General features: G+C 49.8%; 2 protein-coding genes across 6 annotated transcripts in view; both read left to right on the top strand.

Moving 5' to 3' along the window:
* The first annotated feature begins 897 nt into the window (after window positions 1-897).
* AIF1L (allograft inflammatory factor 1 like) lies at window positions 898-13,656 on the top strand. The gene is made up of 5 exons (XM_063353267.1): window positions 898-1,051; window positions 5,985-6,051; window positions 9,064-9,105; window positions 10,275-10,437; window positions 12,113-13,656. Exons 1-5 carry the CDS (start codon window positions 974-976, stop codon window positions 12,198-12,200), a joined length of 438 nt encoding a protein of 145 aa, XP_063209337.1. The 5' UTR covers window positions 898-973; the 3' UTR covers window positions 12,201-13,656.
* Window positions 13,657-15,073: 1,417 nt separating this feature from the next.
* Window positions 15,074-27,306, top strand: part of NUP214 (nucleoporin 214) — a 44,979-nt gene continuing 32,746 nt past the window's right edge. For 4 of the 5 annotated variants that reach the window (XM_063353276.1, XM_063353274.1, XM_063353275.1 and 1 more), the window contains exons 1-13: window positions 15,074-15,206; window positions 16,605-16,800; window positions 17,614-17,765; window positions 18,015-18,219; window positions 18,710-18,780; window positions 19,120-19,183; window positions 19,908-20,011; window positions 20,605-20,711; window positions 21,340-21,406; window positions 21,990-22,113; window positions 23,994-24,155; window positions 25,259-25,715; window positions 27,117-27,292. In XM_063353276.1, the coding sequence (XP_063209346.1) occupies window positions 15,165-15,206; window positions 16,605-16,800; window positions 17,614-17,765; window positions 18,015-18,219; window positions 18,710-18,780; window positions 19,120-19,183; window positions 19,908-20,011; window positions 20,605-20,711; window positions 21,340-21,406; window positions 21,990-22,113; window positions 23,994-24,155; window positions 25,259-25,715; window positions 27,117-27,292 (1,927 nt within the window). In that variant the 5' untranslated portion in view covers window positions 15,074-15,164. Of the gene's footprint in view, window positions 15,207-16,038; window positions 16,141-16,604; window positions 16,801-17,613; window positions 17,766-18,014; window positions 18,220-18,709; window positions 18,781-19,119; window positions 19,184-19,907; window positions 20,012-20,604; window positions 20,712-21,339; window positions 21,407-21,989; window positions 22,114-23,993; window positions 24,156-25,258; window positions 25,716-27,116; window positions 27,293-27,306 lie in introns of those variants that run through there. The other variant, XM_063353277.1, reaches the window with a different exon arrangement.

Here is a 27,306-nt window from a genome sequence, read left to right as displayed (position 1 = left end):
GCAACCGCCTGCATTAGATCCTGGCCAGGACACACATCAGCTTGGTCCTGTCCATCCTGCGGTAGATGCTTTGTCCTGCTGCTCATGCTCCAGGGCTCACCCAGCACCGATTTAGTTTGGAGAAAAGGAGGCGGAGGGGAGACCTTATCGCTCCCCACAGCTACCTGAAGGGAGGTTGTAGCGAGGTGGGGGTCAGTCTCTTCTCCCAAGTAACGGGCAATGGGAGAAGAGAAGATAGCCCCAAGTTGTGCCAGGGGAGGTTTAGATTGGGTATTAGGAAAAAAACTTCACTGAAATGACTGTCAAGCACTGGAACAGGCTGCCCAGGGAAGTGGTTGAGTCACCATCCCTGGAGGGATTTAAAAGACGGGTAGACGTGGTGCTGAGGGACACGGGGTAGTAGAAACCTGGCGGTGCCGGGTTAACGGTTGGACTTGATGATCTTAAAGGCCTCTTCCAGCCATAACGACTTGCAAGCGGCTGTGCTTTTGTCACACCACGGAGTTGCTCCCAAATAGCACCTTGCAAACCCGCCACCGCAACCGGGGCCGGGGACTCGAGCGGGGACCCCCGGGGCGGCGGTGCCGGGGGGGTGCCCCTGCCCGAGCTGGCTGCAGAGCGGCTCCCGCCGGTGCCCCGCAGCCGCTGCGCGCTAGGGGGAGACTGTCCCCTCCCGTCCCTCCCGTCGCGGGGAGCGGGGGGACTCGGCGGCTGGAAGCGGGGCCGCCCCGCTGCTTCCCCGCCTTGCTCTGGACTTCGCAGCTCCCCAGCAAGAGCCCGCCGAGCGGCTGCACCCCGGGGGCACCGGGCTGTGCCGCCCCCCCCAGCCTTCCCACCCCCGGCAGGAGCATCCCGGGGCGGGGAAGGGGTTAACGGCGGGGGCGGAGGGCGCGCACCGCCCGCCCGGCCCGGCCCGGCCCGGCCCTGCCCGCCCCTACTTAAGGCGGCGGCGGCGGCGGGGCGGCTCCGTGCGATGGCGGCTCCGCGCCGGCCGAGCGGCGGGGGGCTGCGGCGGGCCCCGCAGGACGGGCGGCTGGAGGAGATCAACAAGGTGGGGCTGGGGCCGACACCCCCCCCCCCTTTCTTCCTGACCGGACCCGACCTTTGCGGGGGCGGCCCCGCGGGGGGCGGGCGGGCGGAGGGCTCCGGGATGGGGATGGGGATGGGGATGGGGATGCGGGCGGGGGCGGCCGCGCCGGCGCTGACCCGACGCCCGGTGGGGACGGGGGCTGGGGCAGGGGAGAAAGGGGAGAAGGCAGGGGCAGGTGGAGCTGCCCCCCCGTTTGTCTGTGCCCCCTTCGGAGGGGAATCCGGGTGGAGGAGGCAGGCGGTGGCTCTGCGCGGGGCTGCTCTCCATCCCCTCCGCCCTGGGGCTGCCCCCGCAGGCGGCTCTCTTCCCCCTCCAGCGTCCGGGGGCTGTGGATGCTTGGTGGCCGGCTGCAACGACAGGCCCCTGGGGAACGTGCTCCAGCAAGAAAAGGAGCTATTGTTCTCTTGGAGGGGTTCAACCTCCCCTCCACTGTACCGGCTGCTTCGATCTCCTCTTCCAGGAGTGAGGAGTGCCTGCTGCTCAGGAGAGCTGACTCTAGCCTTTCTAGTTTTTTAATTGTAGTGGGTGAATGGGACACCCAGGACGGTTGGATGTCTCGCAAGCCTTGGGCAGGGGGAATGGCAGCTCCTGGATTAGTGCAAAGTACGCTGGGCTTTGTGCCCTTCATGCTGAGGTCAGGCAAGGTCCTCTCCCCAGAGCTTCTGGCTTGCCCCGTCCCTTGCTTGGCATGGCCTGTGGGGGCAGCTCTGTTGGCATCCTGCCCGGCCAAGGGTGGTTCTGAGGGTGGAAAGAAGGTTTTAACCTTGAAACAATCAACGATGGGATTTCTGGGTGGGTTCAGTGGTCACTTGCTGATACAGCCAGCGACACCTTGGTGTTACGGGTGGGGAAATCAAAGAGCTGCACAAGATGAGAGCCTGCAGGAGACGAGGGGTGGGCTTGCCCTCGCATTGACTGAGCAGTGAAAAGTGCCAGTATGTTCCTCTAGGCAGGGGTGAGGCAGTGGAGGTGAAGTTTATGTGGGTCACTGGAGAGGGAATTACGTGATTAGAAACCAGGAGGTGCTGTGCAAAAAGAGGTGCTGTGGAGTAAGGTGAAGAATAAGAGGATGTGGCTAAAAGGGAGCCTTTGAAACTTGCTGTTGGAAGGCAGGCACGACTCCCTGTGCCAAGGAGGTGCGTAGGTGGGTCTAAAGTGTCCCCTATAGCCAAGGTGGTGTTGACCCTTGGGCTGGGGAGGAAGGCAGTGTGTTGTACCTATTGCTGCAGTTCTTGCTGCTGCAGAGCCGTCCTCCAGCATCGCTCGGGCACGGGGTGGATACTTCAGCTGGTAGGAGCTGTAGAGACACGGCTCTGATGTGCCACTGCTGTGCCCCAGGGCTGGGTCTCTTCTTCCGCCCACGCAGGGGACAGGCTCCTATCTCTCCTCTAAGTAGCCATCACTTCAGGCAAGCTTTTTCTCTGGGTGAGGTTTGGATGATAAAAAATGAAACAAGCTACATCCTGCTGATGGAGGTGGGAGCTGCTTGTTCACATCCTTGCAGCCCATGTGTTGGCTCAGTGCTAGGAGAAGGGATTTGAGCAGCTAGAAATCAAGCTGCAGATAGCACGGGTGGTGGCTGCCCACGGATCCTGAGCAGCCATCGAGCTGTAGCAGCTCTGGGCAGCAAACCCAGTGCTGCTGTGCTTCGCTTGCTCTGCATGGTGATGATGGGGGAGTTTGCTGTGAGCAGGCATGCAGGGAAGCGGCTCACGCTTCCCTCTGACACGCAGCTGATACTTAAACCCAGGCTGATACTGTGGCTGGAGCCAGGGAGGGGGTTTCCCAAGCCCTGAAGAGTCCCATCGCTGCAAAGCAGTAAAGTGCTGCTGATAAAACCTATCCGGCCAAATTCCTATCAGGCTTAATCTCATTGTCTCATCCTAACAATTAGGTCCCTCCCAGCCCTGTTTTCCTGGCTGGTTTCTACCCCAGAGCTCTCGATGGGATAAGGGTCTTTGGCAGGCAGTGTCCTAAGTGCACACATGCTGCTGAAGGACAGCTGAGTCCTGCTATTGAATTCTCTCTTCCAGCCTGAAACGCTCCTCTGGGATCCCCTCTTGGCTGTTCCCCTCTTTCTGGGGAACGGTGATCACATTGTTCAGCCTCGTGCATCAAGGTGGCGAGTCTAATCCAGCACAGATTAGTTTCAACCTAGTTTTACCCTGTAATGCGCTGGGCTGCGGGGAAGGAATTCAGCCTGCCCCAGAGCAGGTGCTGCTTCTCCCATCCAGGGCAGGCATGAGCATCCCTCAGCCCCTTCCCAGCCCCTCCACGCAGGGTGGCTGGTGTCAGGGGCTTAAACAGCCATGTGAGAGCTTGGCCTGTTGGCTGGAGCTGCCTTTTTGGGGAGGAAGGAAGGATTTGGCTTTGCTCATGTTGTCTTGCAGGTAGCTGGGACTTGCGTGGCTGAATTTATTGGCTTAGAAAAGTCTCTCTGCCCAAGAATGGCTGTTCAGGGCAGGAGCGGGGGAGAGGCTGGGGCTTATTAAGCAGTTCTTATTAATAGAACATGCCCCTTAAAAAGGGAGCTTTAGCAAAGGGCTCTAAAGAGGAACTTCAGCCATTCGGGCTGAGTCTGAGTCACTGGCCCTGGGGACTGAATTCCTGTGCCTATTATGAGTGTTTGCCTTATCGCAGTCACAGCCCGGCTTGCATACAATGTGGAGGGTGGAATGCCTTTGAAATACACTCCTCTGTTGCTTCCTTCAGTCTGGAGCAGAGCTGTGACGCTGGCAGGCTGTCCAGTTCCCCTCCAGTTGAAATGCAAGGGGACTGGATGCTGGGTGTGTGCAGTGTCACCCATCCTGCTCTCCTACTGCGCTGCCAGGGGCTGTTGCACCCCAGGCACAGGTCCATCAGCCATCCTGTATGGATGTAGCATTCCCTTTGGTCTTCTCCATTTCTGTGCTGCTACTTGCTCCCAGAGAAATACAGTGCTCTGCTTTCACATCCCCTGTCCTGCTGGTAGGAGGAAGCTGTCTGCTGTTCCTGCAGGGCAGAACGAAGCTGTGACCTGGTGGCAGGAGATGCTCTGGCCCTGTTTTGGTTCTCGGTAATGTTTGGCAAGTTCCTTCTCCAGCGGCTCTTCAGTGGCAGTAGGTAACACTACTCCCCTCTCTGGTGACTTCTGCTGCTGGCTGAGCCCAGGTCTCAAAGCTGAATTGGGCCCTTTGTGTCGGGCTGGCAAACGATACCCCTGGGTAGAAATAGCTGAGATAAATGAAATTGAGTTGGCAAAGGAGAGCGAAAGGAGGAACTGGGAACATTGCTTTTCACCACAGTTCTCAATTTGAGTTGGTGTCCATGGTGATAAAGGAAGTCCGTGTCACGCTGGTTTAGTGGGCATGGTCTCTGGTGTCCCATCTGGAGTTTGTGAGATGGGAGGAGGGGATGACAGTCACTTCTGTCCTAGTGGGCTTCCTACAAAACCTTAGTTCAGCTGCACAGAAAGGACTTGCCCAAGTGGTGTCTAACTGGCAGTGAAGGTTTGAGGCATTTGGACTCCTTGGGCAGGTCCAGGCTCCCCTGTCCTGGTGAGGAAGGAGGGAGCCACTCCAGGCGTGTGGGCTGGAGGGGACCGGAGCACGTGCTGCAGGGTCAGGGTGGCAGGCGGTGACTGAGCGGGAAAGGCAGGGGCTGCCCAGCAGGAACCAGGCGTTGGCTTGGGGCTGCAGTGATGCTGGAGCTGGCCCAGCAGCTGGACTGGCACAGCTCATCACGCCTGGGGACAGCTGGTTTCAGTCTTCCTTCTGGAAGAAATGAGAACATGCTCTGGAGGCTGACGGTCATTTGGGTTACTGGTGGCTGTGTGGACCTCCTGCAGCCGTGATGCCCTAGTGCCTGGAGACGGGGCTTCTCTGGGGGATGTGGTCTCAATCACAAGTGTTGCTGCCCCAGTACTACCAGTTCCAGAGATCCTAGTCTCTTGGCGACCCGCTCCTGCCTGCCTTCTGAGCATGGAGAACAGTGGTGAGGAACGCATGCCTCAGCCCTTTATCCACTGTAGCCCCTGGAGGGGTTTTTATCCTGGACAGGCCATGCATAAGCCGTGCAGATGTTAATGATTTCTATGCTGAAGAATGTGGTGTTGTTGCTGAACACAGATCGAGCCATTAAGCCGTGCTGGGCTCGCTGGAGCTGGGCGGAGTGGGAGGGCAGAGACGGGAGTGAGACCCCGTTGCTCACAGCTGCGGGGGGGGTGTTATTGGCAGGGCATAGTGGTGGAGCTGGCTGAGCAAGTTGTGGTCTGTTCTCTCCGGTACCTGAGGGTTTTTGAGGTGGCGCTAGGGACGAGTGACCAGAACTGACCCAGGATTTCCTCTCCAGCCTGAGTAGGGTAGCGGGGGAAAATATATAGAGAGTTCGAGAGAGTGGGAGCCCTGTTCCTTCCCCCCGCCATCCTCTCTTGGGTGCATGATGTTCTGCAAACATTGCCTGTTCTGTTTGCCAGCCCTGAGAGTTATCCAAGAGTTCGAAATCCCTGAGATCAGAGTGCTTTCTGCAAGGAATGGGAGCCCTTGCTGGGAATAGGTGCCTGATCCATGTGCTGTGAGTGCTTAAGCAGAGATGAGAGGAGCTGAAACCTTGGGTGAGCAAGAAGAGAGGGTTTCATGCAGTTATTCCAAAGGCACGTGGGGTCCAGTCCTCCCTCAAGCTGTTGATGGTGAATGTGAGACACCAGAGGCATTCCCCTTGCACTGGAACGTTAGTGACAAGGTGTGGAGGGATTCAACCCATTTTCAAGTCTCCTGGCACTGTTGCTCAGATGTGGCTCTCTGGGAATTGCATACGTCTTCTGGGTAATGTTCCATTTGTACATGCCCTATAGGGTGTTTTCCTTGATATCTTTAACCTTGGGATACTTTTTTTTTTTTTTTTTCTTATGTTTTAGGAATTTCTCTGTGACCCAAAGTTCAGTGATGAAGAAGATCTAGAGACGAAGTTGGCAGTGTTCAAAGGTGAGAACTGGAGGGTTTCCCTGTCCTTTCAGACACTCTTTGCTCTGAACGGATTCTTTTCCTCGGCACTTGGATCTTACCAGCCTGAGACTCCCTGCCAAATACAAGTGCCTGAGCTGGGATGGATGCCTCCCCCTTGCCTGTGGGACTCAGTGAAACTCCCTGGAGAGCTGGTTTTCCCACGCGAGCCTTTGTGCTTCCCCCACTTGCGGGGCAGGGACATGTCACCCTGCAGACATTCTGTCTGGAGGCTGCTATTACCGCAAAACCTGCTGCGTGGGCAAAACCCAGGGGAGCAGCAAAGGAGGATAGTTTCTGTCTAGATACCTAGACAAGCTAGCTGGTGCAATGGACGATGCAGTAGCTGAACTCTTTTTTTACAGTGAGGAGGAGGACAAATTCCCACAGAGCAGAGGTCTTGGCTGCTTCCTGAAGGACTTGGGGACTTTCTCTCCCCAAAAGTTTCTTCAGTCTGACCTGGTCCTTCCTAAGGCCCTCGGTACCAGAAGCAGTAATGTGTCTCTAGTCCTGGCCAAAGCCTAACTCCCGTGGGTCAGCAGATCTGGGGCTTAGGTTTGGCCCATTTGCTGGGAATGGGGGATAGAGGAAAAAGCCTAGGGTCCTCTGCAGCTTGTCCCCAAAGTGGTTACAGGACAAGATTTGGCAGGGCTGGTCTGGGTGCATCCGCTTGCTTTCCAAGCAGTGGCTGAAGGCAGTTGAGAAAACACCTTCTGCATCACAGTGCCCTCAAGGTTTGTCCTCAGCCTGGCTCTAACCAAATAAAGCCTGACCTTGCTTCCATTTCAGACATTGTCTGCTATGTCCCTTTTGAATTTTGGCTTTGCAATCCAGCGTGGAAGAAGCTGGCTGGGGTTTTATGGTCCCTTACCCTGCTGGGCACAGAGGAGCCTCCTGTGCTCCCCGTCCTTTTTCTGTTGCCTTTTGTATGGCTTTGGCTTTTGGCTGCAGCCCCGCATTATTTTTCCCATCACAATTGGGGCTCTTCAAACATTGCAACTGTAGGTCACAGGCGCAGAATTCCCTGTAACGAGAGCCTTTGGCATCTCCTCCCGCTGCCTCGTGAGCTTGCCTCCGTGGCCTGTCCCACTCTCCAACGCCTCCTCCGGCTCCTCCAACAATCGGCTCATTGTGTGATGATGGGGGAGCGTTTCTTCTCTGCCGTCCTTCCCTCTGCCCTCCCCATCCGGGCCGGGGGAGCCCCCGTGCAGTGTTTGTGTAAACGCGTTTGTGAGGGGAGGGACCACGCGTGGTTTTGCCCCACCAAATCCCTGCAGCTGGGATGGGAGGGAAGGATGAATGTGCGAGCTGAGGCTCAGAGTGCGATGATGTAAAGCTGCCTCTGTTCTCTGCGCGCTTGGCTAAGTGTCAGCTGAGAAGAAAAGAAAACATGTGCTGGGCACGGACACGGCAGAGCAGGGTTTGTGTCCCCGAGCACATGCCGAGGTGCCTGACCCCTGCCCAAGGAGGTGGCAGTTCATTTGCACAAGGTCGTTATGGTGGGGCAGAGCGTGGGGAGAGCCAGTTCCACATCAAGCATCGCTTTGGCCCCTAAGCTCATGTGTGACAGCCCCAATTTCGTCTAGGATTGGTTGCTTAACACTTGAAGGAAGACACTTATTCCTGCCTGAAGCATGAACAGCTTTGGCTTGTACCTGCTACGTCCGTAGGTCTGTCCTGGTCAGCTCGTGACAGTCCTAATCCACCAGCTGAGACCCAGGTGAAGACATGCCAAGCCACTCCTCTGCCTCCTGCCTGGAGCTGCCCATCAGTCCAGTTAACCCAGCACTTTCCTGCAAAAGCACAGGTCCCGGGAAGGCTCCGATGTGTGAAATAGCACCTCTTCCCTTTGGCTCCTTAAATTTGCCTGCCACTCCTCTGTTCACGTTCGTCTGCTTGCTGCTGTCCCTGGAGCACAGGCAAAAGGTCTTTTCCTTGGGGGAAAGGAGCAGCTTGGGAGCTCTCACTTAATTTGAGCCCTCCGAGGCTGTTCCGGGGAGTGAGTGCTAACTGCAGGGCAAGTGGAGATTTCTCCAGCTCAGCGTGGATGGACGGTGGCAGCAGGCATCTTGCTTTTCTCAGTTAGCAGAACTTGAGATGATGGGGGGCCCCCTGCGGCGCTAGGAGCTGTATTGTCTGTAAGACAGACAAATCCTTGCCTGAAGACCTTAAAGTCTAAATGGGGAACAGCCAGCAAGGGGGGGTGGGGGGTAGGAAGCACACAGGTGTGCCATTTCAAAGGTCAGAAGCAGCACAGGACTGAAATCCTGATTTTTCTAACTCAAATCAGTGCTGTCTGTTACAGCATGTGAGTTTTTGTCCTCAAAGCTAACCAGACCTTCTTGAGCAGGCTCTGCCTTTCTCTGCGGATGCTGGACTTGCCTGATTCAGCAGTGTTTGACAGCAGGCTGGAAGGGCAAACGACCCGCTCCAGCGTAACTGCTCGTAGGCATGTTCTTGGCTTTGCCCTCCTGATGTGGCCCTTGAGCATCTCTGCTGGCAGGCGCCGCTCTGGGAGCGCAGCACAGCATTGGGAGGACTGTAGAGTCTGTCCCTTGCTGTTGGAGGCAACTACATCATTTAATCCCCCTCCTAATCCGATCAAGCTTCATCTTGGGAGTGCTCAGGGGTTTGTTTTCCTTGCTACTCCTTCTGGGAGGCTGTTCCAGAGCTTTGTTTTTCTGGCTGGAAACCTTTTAACGCTACTCACGGCTAGTTGATACCTTGTTCTCATGCCAGTGTTTTCCTTCAGCTTAAATGAAAAGCAGCCACAATTAAAGAGCACTTAACTCTAGAGCCCTGGAATTGAGATAAGGGCACTAAAACAAAGGTCTTGAGATGGTCTCCCTGGCTGAACTGTTTGCGTCTAGCAATATAGCGATCTGATTCCCCAATCTTATTTTTTTTTTTCATTGCTCTAAGCAGGCAGCACTCCAAAGCCCTGCATACACCCTGCTCTAGCGTCCTGCTAACTTGCTTCTCGGTCTCTTCCAGAGAAGTACATGGAGTTTGACCTGAACAACCAAGGCGAGATCGGTGAGTGACTTGGGGATGCTGGAAAAGCAACAGCCTGCGGTGGCTGCTGCTATATCTGCTGCTTCCCTCAGCACTCGTGTTGCTGAGGCAGAAAACCCATGGGCTGCTCCTGTCTCCAGCCTCGCTCGGCTCTTGATCCCCAGCCAGGGGCTTCCTTGGCTCTCCATCCCCTGCCTCTCAGCTTTCTCAGTCTCTCCTCACCTGCTTCAAGATCTAAGCTCTTCTCAGTTCTGTTCTCCTCCTGAGTCTGCTTAGCTCCTCCACTTCTTTCTGCTCTAAATGCCTTTTATAAAAATTCATTTATTGATTTATTTTCTCCCTGTTTCTCCACTGAGGCCGCCTTCTCAATCCTCAGTGTTTCCAGGGCTGGGAAGCTGCAGGGCTTGGACAATCCTGGGTTTTGCCTGGCTTGAGGCAGAAACTGTATAAACCCACGAGCACTTCTAGTGCAAAGAAGCTCTTTGCTTTGCTGGGAGGGGAGCGGAGGGAAGCAGGGGACCTGGGTGTGAGTCTGTCTCAGCGGAGCAGCCCTGGTTTGAGTCCAGAAAACACCGGTTACACAAAGATCCAGCCTTCTCCAGGCCTGAAGTGTAATCGCTGTACGCTGTACCCTTCCAGGAGGCTGCTGCCTCGCTGCCCTCCTCCGTCAGTCCTTGCGCTGAAGTAAAGCCTGTGGGGAGCGGGAGGGGGCCTGACTCAGGGCTGCGCTGCCTTTTCCGGGAGGGAAGGGGCCGCAGGTCTCAGCAGGCAGCAGAGCAATGGAAGGAAATGGCCTGTGGCGATGGGCAGGGGCACCCGCTCCCCACAGCCTGTTTGTCTCCAGCTTTAACCCCGGCGTTGCTTCCCTCCTCCCAATCTTTGTGATTCTTGGCACCACGCTCTGAGCTAGAGAGCAGTGTGTCTGGAGCACTTGGAGAGCTGTCCTTCTTCTGTGTGTCTGGTGCTTTTATCTTGAGCTGCAAAAATGGGAAGTGATGCTCTGTGCTGGGCAGCACAGCAGCGGGCTGTACTGGAAGGCTTCTCTTGGCTTTCAGCAACAGCTTAGTGCTGTCAGCCTCGGGATCTGCAGGTGAGTTGGTCTAAGATGGGAACCCATGCCTGTGTCCCTGGGCTTGGTCTGTACTCAGTGTGGTCACCTCTCGACAGCACCGATTGCCTTGCTCTTGCAGATTTGATGTCTGTCAAAAGGATGATGGAGAAGATGGGGGCCCCAAAGACCCACCTAGAACTGAAGAAGATGATCTCTGAGGTGACTGGAGGGGTTAGCGAGACCATCTCGTACCAGGACTTTGTCAACGTGATGCTTGGGAAACGTTCTGCTGTGCTTAAACTGTGAGTGTCCCTGGGAGGGAGCTGGGGAGACATGGGACCTGAGCTGGCGTGTTGGGGGAGCAGAAGCTGTTCTGGCTGGTGGAGGTGGAGCTGTGCATGCCTGGTGTTCCTGGAGGGGAGACGAGGGCCTTTGTGAAGTGGGAGTTTGCAGAGAGACGTGCGGGGGTGTATAAGCCCATGCCTGGGCTGAGCAGTGTGAGTGCTGACAGCGGAGCTGCCTGCTGTGTGTTAGCACAGGCTTCCTCCCACGTGCTCCGATTCTCCCCTTTCCTGAGGGTGTGCAGGCACTCAGCACAGCGGGGCTTCTTCCCGTCTCTTCCCTGTGGCTTCTGCTGCCTTTGGGGACACAGGCTCCCTCCGAATGGTGGCAGAACTTGAGCAGTAAATGGTGGTCCTGCCAACAGCAGTTGGCTGGCTCCTGTTTCCCGCAGGATGCTCCCTCACTGCCTGATTTTGGAGAGACGGGCAGTAGATGGAGACGGGACACATGCTTGAAACAGCTGGCTTGTGCTGGGAGAGGTTTTCTGCGGTACAGGCTGCCAGCACTAGCCTCCCACGGCCCCCTCTGCCCTCTCGACAGGGCTCTGAAAGTCCTGCTGTAACAAATGGCTTCCGAACACTTGCTTGGCTCCATCTCCACCCCATTGAAGCCTGGCTTTTCCTTTCACAGCCACAGAGGCTGGCCCTGCTTTTCTGTCTGTAACCACCATGAATAGGAGCGGCTCCTCTCCATCCCCCGTACCCCTTTCTGAAGGCAGCTTTAGAAGCACAGCCAGCTTTCAGGGCAGGTTGGGAGGAAGGATCTTGCCTTCCACCTCTCATGTGGTCCCTCTCAGCTGGTACGTGCTTGCTGGTGATGAGTCTCACCTCTCCCCACTGAGTGCCCTGTGTCTGCGTGTTGGGATGCTCCTCTTCCAAGCACACACAGACTTCTGGCATCCCTGCTCCTCCTTTCTTTCCCCACAGAAGCAGGCTGAGCCTGCAGCCTGTCCCGTATCTTCCATCCTTCCTCCCAACTGCAGCAGCTTTCACAGATGGGTCCCTTCTCTTGCTAACTGATGCCCCATTGTCTGCTGGATTCTTTAGAGCAGGAGCAGAAATGTAAAACTCGTGCCGAGAGCAGCGCAGTCCTTTGATCTAGCGTGGCAGCTGGCATTCCCAGCGTAGCTGCCGTCCTCAGGGAGGAAGACAGTGCTGGTGGTTGCAAAATGCTTGGGATTCTTCTAGCCAGTGCCTTGCGCCTTGTCTCTGCCCTCTTCCCTGGCTGTAATTGCTGTCGCTTGCTTGATGTTGGCTTTTGAATGTTCTGCTCTGTGGTTATGTACAAGGTGGGCCAGGGATGCTATTTGTTTTTACGCATCAGGAGCACTTGGCGTGCAGTGTGTTCCCAGGGGATTTCGGAAGTGGCTGTGTAAATAAAACGTGCTAATCCTCTGGGCTCTGAGACGAAAACCAGCAGAGGCTTTGGGAACCCACTCCTGGAAGCTGCTGGGAAGCAGAGCTGCCTGCCAGGCTGGCAGCACTGCCCTCTCTTGGCTTTCCCTTCTCTTAACTATTGGGTGCCCCTTGCATAGAAGGGAGATGCTGTTTTTCAGCAGATAAAATAATCCCATTCCCGATGATGAGTAAAGGTGCACCTGCTTTTCTCATTGGTATTACCTGTTGTGTTTTGCAGGGTCATGATGTTTGAAGGAAAAGCCAATGAAAGCAACCCAAAACCTTCTGGTCCCCCTCCAGAGAGAGACATAGCCAGCCTGCCTTGAAGAGGACAGGCTGAAACATTGGCACCGTTTGCTTTGCTGGTCTGTAACAGAGATTACCTGTGCTTTGTTACTCTTTACTGTGGACAGTCCTAGTTCTCAACTAACCTGCCTTAGAGGAACAGCAAGGGAAGCTGGAGGCGCCCAGCTCGTGTCTTTCTGCTGCACCCCTTAGCCAATGTGATCTGTTAGACAGAAGCTGTAGTACCATGTGTAATGTGAGACCAAAAAAAAAAAAATCTTGTGATTTTACTTTCCTCTGCCCTTCCCGCGTTTCTCAGATGAGGAGCTACTTTTCTCCCAGCGTATGGATTCAGAGCTGTGCTTGTCACCACAGGTTCCTAAAAGGCTTTGCTGCCAGACATTGAGTGCTTCTCTGGCAAAGCCCCTGAGAGTGGCTTCATGGGTGCAAAGAAATAAGTGCCTTCTCTGCTCCATCCTATGCCTTCTGACTTTGGACTAGTCCTTCCCCTCCTGACCTCACGAAAACAGGAGACAGGCTCCCACCTCTGTGGCCTTGTCGCATGCTAGGTGGCCGTGGGAAGGTGCACGGACACCAGACGTGTGCACGGACACCAGAGGTCTGCCTGCAGGGCCTGTGAGCTTGGAGGTGGGCATGGCTGACTGCGGGTTCAGCTTCTGTCTGCTCCGTGGGTTCATCCTGCAGTCAGATCTCAGTGGGTCCAACACCAGCCACTGCAGATGAGGATGATTAAAGCTGCCTTAGGGGCCACCTTCCTGAGAAATCTCTACTTGGATCCGATCGGGAGCCTGACCTCTGAAGGGGTTGTTGTCTGTCCTGACCATCGAGCGTAGGAACGAGCCCGCTGTTATGCCTGCACAGCCCCTCGGGAAGGTCTAGGGGAAATTAAACCTTCAGGTGAAAGGAAGCTGGGTGACTCAACTGTGAGCCCTGCCAGACCAGTTGCAGACGACGATCTGTCCTTGCGCAGCTGCTCTGTCCCTCTGATTTTTGCAGACCTCCCTGTATGTGTTTCAGCTTGGTCCCCTGGGCCACTGGGTGCGTTTCCCTGAGGGATAAGCCCTTAAGTCTGCAAAATAAGAATGGCTGCAAGTGTGGAGTATGAGCTGGGATCCAGATGTAGCTGGGCCTGTGCTATCCGCACTCTGCCTACTGCGGGGATTCTTGCTCTATACACAATTTCTGGGATCCAGATGTTTGCTCTTTGCCCTTCCCTACTCTTTTCTTAAATGTTCTTGGCAGCTTTTAACTTTTTTTAAATCATGGTTTAATAAATAAACTTTTTAAAGGAAATACAGATGATTAACTCTACTAGGCTGATTGTTCCTGCCAAAGGCTGCACTTTTAAATAAAAAAACCAAAACATTCTTACTACTGTTTGCATGAAAACCAAAACTGTAATGGAGAGGAAAAAATTATAAGCAAAAGCAGCACTAGTCTGCTTTAAGGACTGAAAATAAATCTTCTGAAGCTACACTGTGTGCCAGTGTATTTAGTTTAGCCCCTCCGAAGCTCGGTCCATATGATTGGTTGCAGATTAAGTGAGCTGGTTTCCAAGTCTGTTAATATAAACCCTTAAAGAGATCCTGGAGATAGGTTTGGACTGCCCTGATCTGATCTTTATCTGTAATAACTGACCGAATGCCATGGAGTTGGTGTTAGGAAATGCAGAGGCCACCTCCTGAAAGCTTTTTTTCCTGACTTACTGAAAGAAAGCAGGTGGCTGTGCTTGTTTTAAGGAATAACTTGTTTATCAAGAGCAGGCACTGGTAATGCCTCTCTTCAAAGAGTTGGGTTTTTTTTTTTCTTTAACCTCTCTGCTCTTGAAGCAATTGCCTGAGGTTGTTGTCTGATGTATCAAAATGGAGACCAGGCTTCCTCGGGGAATGACTGGGTACGCTTTTTCCATGTGTTCCTCAAAAGGACAGAATTGCCCTTAGATCAGAGCCCTGTGTCTGCTTTCTGCTGCCTGTTAGCCCCCGGGAACACACCTGCTTTTCTGGGCTATGTGTGTTAAAGCTGCTGTTCGGTTAGAAAATAAAGGGAGCATATTACACGAGGGAAACTTGGATGTGATTTGCCACAGTTCAGGTCACTGCCCAAAGCCATCACTGCTTTTGTGTCTGTGGAAATCTTTGTCCTTCTGGTCCTGGAAAAGAGAAGCGTAACGTGCTAGAGCTAAGAACAGCCTTTTTCAACGTGTCCTTGTCCCCACAGGGATAAGTGTTCAGGTGATGCACCCCCAGTGCTGGCACTCTGAGTGGGGGCTGAACCCCCTGAACAAGGGTAGGAGGGAACAAGGGAAGAAACGCAGGTCCTGCTGGAACGGAGAAAACACAGGCTGCTTTTGCATGGCCCTGGAGTACAGTAAGGCTGTCCCTGCCCACAGAGCTTCCTTGTTTCAGCTCACTCACGCGTAACTGTGTGCTCCCACTGCAGCCCATGCTAAGGGAGTGGGGTTTTGCTTAGAGCTGCGGTGACACTAGACCTCTGCTGTGGAGAAAGCATTGAAGCGCCTTACCAGGGTGGAGCAGGGACCCGACATGCTCCACCATGGCACAGCTGGGAGAGCTGACCTGCTGGCAGCCACGGCCCGTCCCCTCAGGGTCTCCGGGGGCAGACCCATCGGGCTGGGGCTCCTCAGGGCTGAGACAGTGCAGCCTGCAGCACCCACCGGCTCAGGCCCCACCTCAGAACGTAAGAAAAAAAGGGTTTATTAAACACAGCCGGTTGCTCAGCCTTGCCGTGAGGAGCTGGCGTTTATCCTCCGTTCCTTTAGCCCCCTGGCGCCGCCGGAGCCGAGCGCCGACCAGGCGGGGCCCGCTGGAGGACTCCCGCCGCCTCAGGCCGCCGCGGAGCATCGAGAGCTGGGGCTAGAGCGGCCCCGCCGGAAGCGGAAGTGAGCGCACTGGCGGGCGCGCGGGGGTTTCCCGGCTGTGCGCAGGGCGGCGGGGGCCGCAGGCCTCGGGGCTGCCGGCGCCGCCATGGGGGACGATATGGACGTGATCCCGGAGCGGGAGATGAAGGTGAGCGGCGAGGGGAGAGCAGGCGGACTGTGAGGGGGCAGCCCGCGGTGGTGGGGGGTGGGCTCGGGCGGTGGGGCAGTTGACAGGCGGTTTGGCTCGGGCCGGGGGTGTTGGTTTGGGCCTGGAGGGGGGCGGCAGGCCGTGGTAGGGGCTTGACTCGGGCCGTGAGGGGAATGGGGCTTGGGAACGGCTAGGCCTGGGCTGTGGGGGGTGGTAGTCTATGTAGGGGGTTTTGGTTTGGGCAGTGGGGCTGACAGGCCAGTGGGGGTGCTGGTGTTGGCGGGGGCCTTCTGAGGGATCCGTGCAGGGCTTGTGAAGCACCTGAGGACTTTTTAGTAGAGTCTGGGGCAAGCCCGTGGAGTGGAAGTGGGAGAGGCTGGCACGTTCTGTGATGGAGGGGGGTCTTGGTAACACCTGGGGGAGGAGAGGTAGAATGTGTCAGTTGGAGGAACCTTATTTTTGGGAGAGGAGTGATGTGTTTCTTAGTTCTCCCGGCAGCATGCCTTGTGCTAGGAATCTCCTGGTTTTGGGAACAGCGTGTGTGGTTGTCTGCTGTGGGACAGTGTAAATTGGAGTGTCGCTGTGTGGTGCCAGCCGAGCCCATTGCTGTGTCTCCTGGGGTGTTACTGTGAGGCTGTATAAGCAGGGACACGGAGGGATGGATTCCTGAAGCCCATGTGGATCTTTGTGCACCTGCTTTCTGCTCAGGCACCTTCAAAACCAAGGCAGTTGAGCTATTTGTTTTATAAAAGTGTCTGAGTTTCTACAGCCTCCTGAGGCTGCAGGAACATACTTACTCAGTGCTTTGGCAATAATTTGGAAATAAAATTCAGATGGCTGATTTGAGTTACTGGCATTAGATCCAGTGCTCCGCTCAACAGTTGTCACCTTGGGAAGAGAGACTCATTCCTAAGGGGAACCTCAAGTTTTGCAGGTAATAGTGCAACTGCTGTTTCTTAATTCAGTTTGGTTTTTACAGTTTTTATCTCTCATGCTATTTTTGTTTTCCTCCTTTTACAAAAGGACAATGTAAATTTTGAGAGAAACTTTTCCTCTTTTCTTTCTTTTTTCTTCTGTATCTGTTGGCTAGTTTTGGTATATTTCTGAGAAGGTTAGATGTCTCGGACAGATTCAGCCCCTACGGGTTTTCTGAACATAGGCACTGGGTAGAGGGAGATTCAGCCAATGGAAAAAATGTGTTGTGATCTCAGTCTTTCTTAGATGAGACAGAAAATGTGATGGGATGGCCAGTGACAGCGTGGGTGTGAACTCTGCCATGGCAGGTGTTTTGCAGCTCTCGTTGGAGAGGCTTTTCAACTTACTGTCTTAGAGAAACTGGAGTAAACTATTCCCCTTTGCCAGCATATGTATAGCTACCTCCCAACTCTCTTACAACAGGATTTTCAGTTCAGAGCACTGAAGAAGGTCCGCATCTTTGATGCTCCGGATGATCTTCCCAAAGAGCGCTCCAGTCTCCTTGCAGTCTCTAACAAATATGGGCTGGTCTTTGCTGGTGGAGGAACCAGCCTGCAGATCTTTCACACTAGAAATCTTCTCATGCAAAACCAGCTGGGAGAAGATCCCAATAAAATCGGTAAGGCACACTTACAGCTTGTGGTCTTTGCAGAGACAGCTTTGTATGGGTTTTTATGATATGGAGCTCTTGGCTTCTGATACAGTCCTTGTCATGCTCTTTCATGCGTTTTGAAATTACCAAGTTTTCTTGCATGAGAAGGCAGGAACAATATTTGCTGTACCTTTAGCTGAAATGAAGTTGGGAGCACGTCACCAGGATGCTCTGTGCTAGCTTTTGTTCAAGCGTCATTCAGGTTTGGTCACTTGTGTTCACTGCCATATGGTGAGGTTGACTTTTCCTGCCCCTCTCCTTGCAGCCGTGTACTGTCTTGGTAGCCAGTCTTTGAGCTGTGATCCTGTGCATCAGGGATGCATTTGAGTGGAGGGAGAGAGTTCTTGCACTGAGTCATCCACTCTGGCTAAAAAACTGTCCTGCAAGGGAGAAGGCAATTGCTGTTCCACCACACAAGTGCAAAATAACACCAAAGTGCAAAAGGGTTTTTATTTTCCCGTTGTGCTTAGTAACGTACCTGAGGTATTCATGTGCATACGTAAGTAAAACCAAAAATCTGTCCACTTATTTTTCCTCCAGGTTACTGAGGAAGGAAAGCGGAATTTACTTTTCTTAGGAATTTGGCAACTTTTGAGACTGTATTGATAGAGATGAAGGGGTTTGCTGTCACTTAGTTTTTCTGTCAGCTTTGACAGCTGCTGTTAATAGGACTGGTGATTTTTGCATAAACTCGTTCTAATGGTATTGTTTTACAAGAACAGTTCTTGCTATTTAAATTTTTCCCATCTATTCTGTCTTCCTTTCCTTTTGTGTTTTAAGTGGAGAATGTTCAGAGTACCTTAGTTCCCATGAAGTTTCCTGTGCAGCACCTGGCTCTGAGCTGTGATAATCTCACGCTGTCCGTCTGTATGATGTCCAGTGAGATTGGTTCCTTCATTGGCTTCTTTGATGTCCGCACATTCTTAAATCAGGTAAAGCATATGCAAAGTGGTTTTTAATTTTTTTTCGAGTTACAACAGGAGGAGAGGCATGCCTTGGGTGGGATTTTGTCTCTATGGGAAATAACTTGTAAAAGATTTGTTCAGTAAATTCAAAATCTGCTTCCTATTTTTATCAGTCATAATTTATAGGAAGGTCAAAACCGCTTTGGATTATGACTTTGGGAGAACTTTGTTTTGTGCTCAGCTTCAAATGTCTCATGTATTTGTCTTTCCTAAAAGGCAAAACAGCAGAAACGTGCATTTGCTTATCACAAACTGGCCAAGGACTCGGGAAGTACAGCAATGGTTAATGACCTGAAGTGGAACCCCACTAGTCCCGCCATGGTGGCCATCTGCCTGTCCGATGGCAGCATCTCTGTCCTGCAGGTCACAGACTCTGTGAAAGTGTATGCCACGCTGCCTTCCTCTGTAGCTGTTACATCTGGTGAGTGGCAGCCTCGGATAGCGTACAGAATGTCGGACACTGAAAAATAGAAGCAGATTGATTGGTGTAAAAAATTGACAGGCTATTTGTTGGGGGAGGTGGTTTCTTAAAAAAAAAAAAATCTTCACAAAAAGGAAGGACTTAAACTCCCTAAGACTTGGAAAACGTGTTGTAACGTAACTACTCTTTCCCAGTTGATTGGAGGGGCTGCATCTTCTGAATTAGTCAAATATGCCCACCTGTGGTTTGTGCTGTCTTAGGCTTTACTGTTATTTCTAAGGAAGCATGCAAATAAGAGTCATCATCTGTTGGATTTTCATCTGTACAGTCTTGCTTTGTCAGTGACTGAATGACCCCCTGTTTGTTTAATTCAGATTCATGTTTCTTTGCCAGGCAAAAATAAGGGGGTTTTAATTTATTGGTCCTGTGTTTGTGGGGCCTTGTAACTCTCCCGTTTTTTAGTGCTAATGAAATTATTTTTTTTGCTTAGTTTGTTGGAGCCCAAAGGGAAAGCAACTGGCTGTAGGGAGGCAAAATGGCACCGTGGTTCAATATCTTCCTGTAAGTATTGTTGCTAGTAAGGCCTTATGTCTGTTCACTAGTTTGTAATATGCTTTATTTTCTTTGCATCGCAAGCTAAAGAATTTGGTCAAGTGGCACATGGTGTGAGCCATAGGAAGTTGTCCAAGTGCTGCAGTAATATTAAAATGTCTTAGACCAGTGCTGGGTTTAGTTTAAGGTTTGCACCTGCCACTTAAATGTCATGATTTGAGTGGCACATGATGAGTATTAAAGAGTGGGTGAGTTGCTCTAAACCACTTCTCTGGGCTTTCTGCAGAACTTGCAATTGGCTTGCTTTGGTGTCTTTTTCTTTGTACTTAAGAGTGGTTTTATTTGCAGAGTCTGCAGGAGAAGAAGGTAATCCCTTGTCCTCCCTTTTATGACTCTGACAATCCTGTTAAAGGTACCTCTTTTTATTTCTTTTTAACTTGTTTACTCTTGTAAAATATTTTTACTCATTCCTCCTCATGTTATATTTAGTTATAGCAGCCCTATACTGCATTTGGTTACATAATTGCAGTGTGATTTTAATTATTTGGAAAAAAATAGTTACATGCTTTAGCTGTGGGCTGTGTAGAAAAAATACCAGTTGGCCAGAGTCCTTGTCTATTTGTAGAATATTTTGAGTATGAATTTTAAAAGCCGTTTTTCGCTCACTGGTGTGCTAGGCAGTACTGTCACAAGTAGTCTCCCTTTAGCATGAAGATTTCTGGATATAAATTCCATTCTTACATTCGGTGTGAGCTTCATCTCATCATTTTAACTCTTCAATAAAATGTCAAAGAAGTAAGTTTAGAAAAGCAGAAGCACTTCATTTGGATATGCCAGAACATCATCCACGTTTGGAAACACTGGCATTGTCTTGCCTGTGAAATCGTCAAGCCAATCAATACATTCTTTTGGTTTGTGTTTGAAATTTCTGGGATCAAATGGCTTTCTCCCTAATAAGACTGATGTTCTGCAGACAGATCATTGAAATTCGTTATCTTGATAGTTTAGAAGTTAGTGACTCTTTGTTTGTTTGTTCATCATTTACTTTTGTGTGCTGTGCACAGTTAAAATCAAGATACAAGGAAGTATAATTCTGAAGTGTTTCTGGCTGAGGTATTTGTTTCTTTCTCTTTCAGTTTTGGATGTACTGTGGATTGGCACCTATGTCTTTACTATCGTATATGCAGCAGCTGATGGGACACTGGAAACGCCTCCAGAAGTGGTCATAGCCATATTGCCTGTAAGTGCCAGCAAGTCATGATGACAGAAATGTTTGTTGCTTATTTTTGACTGGTTTCTTACAATGGCAAGTTGCTTTTGTTATTCACATTGGCATCATGTAGAATTCGAGTTTGGTGCTACTGTAAATCATAGTTTTAGGGTTGGGGGGACTGAGTGGAGGAGGTGGTATCCACTTGAAAACCAATCAATAGCCTGTTCTCTGCTGAGATCAAATTATGATGTGAAGACTTTCAGCCTCTGAAGTAAACACTTGGGAAGAAAACCTTACTTGATGTAGGGTTCTGATGGCCTTTTTCTGTTTAGGTTAGGGAAATTTTTAGGCCTGATGATATGCCCTTATTTAGTATCAGATTATTTATTGCTAGGGGGATTGTGATACCTCAACTCCCTGGTATCTTCTTTCTTGTCCCTTTATCTTTTAGAGGAGGAGTCTGGTTTGTTTGCTTTGTTCTTTGTTTTTCAAGTGGTCTCATGACGCCTGTTCTCTCTTGAAGTATGTGGCAATTGTTGCTGTACCATGATGCAGTCATATTTATGGGAGATTACTTGATTTCTGCATTGGAAGGTGAATTAGCAATCTTGGTCTTGCAGAAAAAGGAAGAGAAGCGACCAGAGAAGTTTGTGAATTTCATGGAGCCTTGCTATGGGAGCTGCACAGAGAGACAGCATCATTACTTCCTCAACTATGTTGAGGAATGGTGAGTGGCAGGAATCACGGCAAAGTCTTTTCCTTGTTAAGCATGTCTGAGTGGTCTGTGCTTCTCAGGGTGTTGTGTTCCTGCCTTTTGTAAACTATATAATACCTGAATATGAGACAAATGAAATCGTCATTTTAAAAATGCTATGTGTAAGTACAGCTAATTTCTCCTGCATGCTTTATCACCATGCCAACATACTCATTTGTCTGGTGACAATACATATTATTGTTTAAAATCTATTATAACAATCTCCCTTGAGATTGTAAGTCAGAGGTTGGGTAAAGCATGACCTTTTGTTTTACTTGATTGTATATCTGTGTGAAGAAGCTGCTCCTAACTTTCCAACTACCTGACTTGGACCGTCGTTATTTATGATGTTACAGTGGCTGTCAAATCATTGGTTGTCAAAGGGTTTCAGGCCCTGGTGACTAGTTTTAAAGAAAAAAAAAATGTTCTACAGTGATGTAGCAAATCGTGTTTCCCTCATCTTGGGAGGAAAAGTCAGTTCCATATTGTTATAACTGTATTGCTAGTTACCAGTTTGTGTAGATATTAATGAATTGTGGAGCTGGGGACTTTGCTGTGGATCCTCATGTTGGTTGTAACCAATTTGCATCCATGCTTACAGGGATCTAGTTCTGGCAGCTTCAGCAGCTTCCACAGAAGTCAGCATTCTTGCCAGGCAAGGGGATCAGGTAATATTTTTGTTCCTGTTGCATTTGTGCATATGTGTCTCCTCTTTCTTGAAAATCTAAGCGAGCACAACCAGTGTAAGACCTGGAGTAAAATGAGATGGTGTATTTTTAAAAGAACACCCGAAAACAAAACAAAAAGCCTCTCTTTTTACATGAGTTCTGCAGAATCTTAGGATAAACGTAATTCTTAAATGAACAAGAGATCCAAATGACACACAAGAGAATGGGTAAACAGAAACGCAGCATGTTGTGAACCAAATACCGGAAGTCTGTTTTTCATGATTCACTTGTCAGTCTCAAAATTTGGTCAAGCTCACTGTAATAGTGATTCATATGAGGTCATCAGTTCAAGTTAAACATTAAAACTGTCTGACCTTAACTCGGACGTGCAACGATGTGTGGGAAGTCGCACACAAATCTGTGAAGGACCCTGATAATTCTGGCATTTGTTAATCTGGCAAATCTAAGTAGATGCTATCTAGCTTTTTTGTAATCTTATCTTTCAACTGTAGTAGGCTAGAGTTCTGAAAAAGACTGATCACAGGAAAGCTGGAGTAAAAAAAAATAATCTTACTTTTTGCAGAACTGGGAATCGTGGGTTTTGGAGGACTCCAGCAGAGCAGAACTTCCTGTGACAGATAAAAGCGACGACACTTTGCCTGTTGGCGTTGCTGTGGACTACACCAGTAACATGCCTATCCCTATCAGTAAGTCTTGTTAGTCTTTCACGTGGAATAGTCCGATAATAGCAATATGTGAGATATTTTTGAGGGGCAGCCTGGTTCTTGGGGCTCTATGAGATCGCTCTGAAAGGGAGACCGACACAGGGAATCTGTCCTGCCTTCTTGTACCAAGCGCACTGCACATGTGGGCTTACTTCTGTGTAAGGATTCTAATGGCAAAGTGTTAAATACGGTTCTTCCTCAAAGCTCTCGGCAGGCTGGGTTGCCACACTAACAGACATGGCAAACAAAGTACCTGAGTTACGTCTGTGTTTCACAGGGCTGGGATGATAGTGAGTTTAAAGGAGTCATATTCTAGCACTGGGGATTTCAGGCTGCCTGTGAGGTTTTCTTTATTCTTGTAGCTTATGTCATTTTGCAGAACTGTTGTGTACGAAGTACATTTGCACTGATCTAAAGGAAAAGTGGGTTAGTTTCGAAGCCAGAAAAAGCGAAGATCATTGAGGTGAATGCGTAGGTTTTAATTCTGCATTAAAGCACAGGGCCTGTACTGACTGAACCCTGCTGTGCTCTACATCTAGCCAGTTGCATTATTGCTGTACCTTCTGTGCTGCCTGAAGGCTCTTCAAAGCACCTTGTCAGAGGTGGAAGCTGAGGATGCATCTGAGCTATTGTGTTGTACCTTAGTGAATTCTGAAAACTCTCCCTTGAAACCCAGAGACAGATTGAAAGAGAGATGCCTTCAGGCAGAGTGGAAGGTACTGCAGTCAAGGGTTACTGAAGAGCACAGGAGGGTGCCGATTAACTGAGAACTTTACCTGAATGAAAACCTACAGAAGGGAATTGAGGTCAAACTTCATACTTGAATGCAGAATTGAATTTGAAGCATTTTCTGTGTTAATCTGTACGGTTATTGGATTAAGGAATCTGTCAGGACAGCTTTTTTTAAGCGGAGGTTGTGCTGCCTTAGAGTTTTTAGAAAAGTTTTTGGAGCTTTTTGCTAACAGATTCTCTGTATTCTCACAGAGTGCAATCAGCTTGGTTTTGGCTGTGCATTAATTGGCTTTGCAGTTCACAGCAAATTTGGATTGCAGAGAAACCTCATTTGTCCTGGAGCTTGTTCCCATGTGGAAACTGCCCTTACCTAGCATGGTTTTCTCAAAGAACGAAACACAGCCATCCACTGCATTGCCCAACAAACAAAGCACCATGATTATAGCAGATTTTTCATGCAGCCTGGATTTGTTTTCGGGTTTTTTTTCTTGTTTAATTAAGCATGGTTAAACCATTATAGAAATTTTTTTTAGAAATATAAGGAGTGATTTGGGGCCTTTAACTCTGCTGAGAATATTTGAATGAAGCAGGCTCTAGGTTCAAAGCTGCAGCTGCACAAAACTCAGGTATTTTATATCAGAGGTTCAGATCATCAGGATGTTTGTTTGATGTTGGCTCTCTTCAAAGTTAAAAAGCTTCCTATCTAGCCATTCTCTTTTGTACTGTATGTATATGAATGTTAATGATGTGACAGGACCCAATGGAATGTGGGGATTGCTGAAAGGCATAGCGGATTGAAGGAGAGAGCAGCGTACAGGTGAATAAAAATGTGAAAAAGCTTGGCAGTGGAATTCACAGGTGAAAGTTGAGCCTTGTCATTCAGGAGATGGCATTTGATTGTCAAAATGACCCTTCATCTATGAATTTATGAAACATGAAGTCAGGAATAAAGAAGGGAAAAAAGAGAACAGGGCATTCATGGAGAAGCAAGGGAATAAAGATGCAAATGAAAGCAAGGAGGAAGAAATGTAAGAAATATTGTGCTAAGCAAGTCACATGAAGTTGCAAGTGCCAGCAGGAGCTGAACTGGAAGCTTTGGCTGCAGGACTTACATATGTGGTCTCTGACAGGTGACGAGAAGACCCTTGCTCCAGCTCCAGTTCTGATCTTGCTCTCTACGGATGGTGTGCTCTGCCCGTTTTACATGATCAACCAAAACCCGGGCGTCAGATCGCTTATTGTGACCCCAGAGCCGTTGCTGTTAGTAGGGGAGAGAGTTCCAAAATCAGCAGGTAAGTACTCCAGTGGATTAGGGAAACACTTGCATTTGTGGACTTTGTCATCTTCATCTGTGAGTTTGGTATTCAGATATGTATGTGGTCATAGAAAATAATTTTTTTTCTTTATAATGATTAAAGGGGAGCAGTTCTGAAGTGTTTTGTGCTCCCAGGGCTGTTCTCTTGTCTTTTGCACATCAGTGTGAAATTATCTAGTTCTATTCGATATGTGGGATCTCAAGCACTTTGTAGACTTTGTGCTTAGACTCTACTGTGCAATCAGCCTTTAGGGAACAGGGCCAAAGCAATTCTGGGAGGCCCTTTGCCCAGGTTCGGGGTATACGACTGGAACTGCAGCAGGGACTGCAGGTTCTGTTTGGGGACAAGGATCAAGTATGGTGCAGACCCAGAGCGTGGTCTCCATGCTGCAGAGAGGTGATGCTTTTCCTTCATATATTTTGCCGCAGGAGGCCATGATACAAACTAAGGTGTTTGGCTGCAGCAAAAGCTTATTTAAACAACAGCTTTCTGCAGCCCTATGCAAATTACATTAGCAGGTGAAGAGTAGTAGTTTTATCTGAGGTATATATGTGTTCCTGTATGGGGTGTGAAGTAGGCAGGTTCCTATGCTGGAGTAGGCAGGCAAGCTGATTGTTTTGCTTGTCTGCATGCATGCAATAATAACGGGAAACCCACCATTTTATTCCCTAACCCCAAATTTGCTTCTCCTTCTCCAAGCAGAATGCTTCTGTTTGGCAGCCTGCCTCTCTGCAGCACTGGCTGACTTGCATGCTGGCAGCCTGTTTTATATGAGATGGCAGGAACCTCATCAAAATCAATGGAGAAAGGTGAAGCCTTTTCACAGGAAATTCCAGACACCATTAATCTAGACTATAGCATTGATTGTGGCTTGGACTTTGTGCGGTTTCTCTATCACTTACTGGGTTTGAGGACTGGAAGCCTGGCTCTGCCATTTCTCTTCCTCACCGTACTGTCTGTCCAGTGAGAGAGATAGTGCTGAACTGTCCACATGAAATAACATTTGGCCTTGCAATACCTTCTGCCATTAGTCAATGCAGCCAAATGACTCTCTCCCTTCCCCGTTTGTCTTTCTGCAGGAAGTACTGCCACAACTCCAACCACTCCTCCAACTTCTTCAAAGCCTGACACAGGACCAGGTGTTGCTCCTGCCACACCTGCCTCAAGTCAGCCTCCTGCAGGGGGTGGAGCTGCTGCTTTTTCCTTTATGTCTTCAACTGTGAAGATGCCTGGCTCTGTGGGCAGTGATCCTCCGCCTTACCCCTTTGCCACTGATGCCTCCAAGCAATCCCTGGCTCCCAGTCTGACTGGAGCAGCAACGTTCTCTTTCTCCTCTGCTTCTCCTAAGGCATCCGTGACTCCTGCTCCTTCTGTAGGCACCAGTACAGCTACTACCACCTCCTTTTCGTCTGCATCCATGAACTTTAAACCAGCTGCAGACAGCTCACCTGGGCCACTGCTTTCCACAACACCTGTTGCACAGAAGTCGTCTTTCGCCTCTTCAGCTTCTTCAGTCAAAGTGAACCTCAATGAGAAGTAAATAGATACAGTAGTTAATGCAGTGACTGGATACTTGTTAAATTGCTCTGGGCATGCGCAATGTATGGTAGTTCTGAAGATGGTTTCTGGCTTTTTGCCCTGACAGCTGTTCCCCATGCTCCCAAGAAAACACTGAGGAAGTCTCTTTTTATCCAAGACGCAGCTGTTTTAACTGTGAAAACCCTCAGTGCTTCCCGTACTACAGGTTATGTTCATGGGCAAAATATAAGTCAAGTGACGATGCCAAAAATTAGACTGATAATCCGCAAAATTGCCAGAGGCCTGGTTTTTTTTGTACCTTTCCTTCACAGGCATTAAACAGTAATTCCATGCCTTGGTTAGATGCAAATCATGGTTAAAGACTCTTGGGGAACACTGGGATTTTAAAGCCTTTATGTCTGGGACTGGTTTCGTGTGGTGGTGATAGCACAAATTTCTTTGTTTGTTGAAGGTTCCTTACCTCCAACCTAAAGAGTAACTCGCAGAGCCAAGAGGAAGCAGTGTCCATAGCTGCTGGATTTTTTTCCCCTCCTGTGTTCAGTGGAGAAGGTGCCAGACCTTTTGGGTTTGTTCTTAAATGGATGCTTGGTCACTGAACACAGGATCTGAAATCTTCAAAGCTTGTTCATGCAAGCTGAAAGAAAACTAATATTAATTAGAAACTATGTAAAATGGATTTGAGTGATGAACGTTCTCAGATTTCATATACCCACTCTTCCCTCCAACTCCTGAGACTTACTCTCTGTTTTTAGAAAGAATGGTTTAAAAACAGAGCTGTGTTAATTGGAGCTGCTCTCTATGGAGAGCAACTTTCATGTAAATGCATCATAAGAAATTTCTGGTGGTTCAAATGATTATTTTTTAATTAGAAAAATCTTTACTACACCAGGATCTGATGGTAGCTCTTATGGCTTTTTAAATTTTATGTTTTGTATATAAAGCAAATGGTACGCTTGTGAATTGGCTGAATATTTAAATCGGCTGCCTTGAGGAGCTGAGTTTGCAGATGAATAGAAATTCATATTTTCTTGCAGAATTTCTGTTTAAGCCTTGCTGCAAGGATGAAACTGAAAGGCAGCTCAGATTTGCTACAGTTGGTCCTTTGGTGCAAAATGATGAGGTACATCATGAAGCAGGGTAGTACTTTTCGCTGATGTTTGGTTTTGCTCAGTGGCTGGGTCTATGATAGCAGTCTTTGTGGTTCCGTATATTCAGAAATGATCCTGAATGGCTCCTTCTCACTATCTCCAGAAGCTACACTTGTAATTTTGTGAGTGGAGCTTGAGTTGTTGCTGATCCCAGAGATGCTGATTTGTTAGAACTTAGTGCTTCATTTTGGATGGAGGGAAACAGCCAGGACCAGTTCAAAGCTGAAAGATGTTCTGCTTTCTGTTGCAGGTTCTCTGCTGTAGACACCTCTTCTCCCACTAGCAGTAGTGGTCAATGCACTTCCACAATGTTTTCATTCTCAACCACTTCAAAAACTGCTTCTGGAGGTCCTCTGAGCCAGTCCGTGCCCCTTGCAGCCTCTCCTACCACACCACTGAAGACTTCGACCCCTGTGCCTGCTGCAGGTAGGAGTCTGATG

Source organism: Chroicocephalus ridibundus, chromosome 15 (genome assembly GCF_963924245.1).
Source record: "Chroicocephalus ridibundus chromosome 15, bChrRid1.1, whole genome shotgun sequence".
Taxonomy (NCBI): domain Eukaryota; kingdom Metazoa; phylum Chordata; class Aves; order Charadriiformes; family Laridae; genus Chroicocephalus; species Chroicocephalus ridibundus.
The sequence above is the reverse complement of the archived record's forward strand: the minus strand, read 5'-3'. Positions and strand labels throughout refer to the sequence as shown.

Bases quoted from the DNA above. Each gene is read 5' to 3' on its own strand.
- AIF1L (XM_063353267.1), top strand. From the start codon at position 974: ATGGCGGCTCCGCGCCGGCCGAGCGGCGGGGGGCTGCGGCGGGCCCCG. The intron at 6,052-9,063 runs GTGAGAACTGGA...GGTCTCTTCCAG, and splicing joins GAAGTTGGCAGTGTTCAAAG to AGAAGTACATGGAGTTTGAC. The intron at 10,438-12,112 runs GTGAGTGTCCCT...TGTGTTTTGCAG, and splicing joins CGTTCTGCTGTGCTTAAACT to GGTCATGATGTTTGAAGGAA.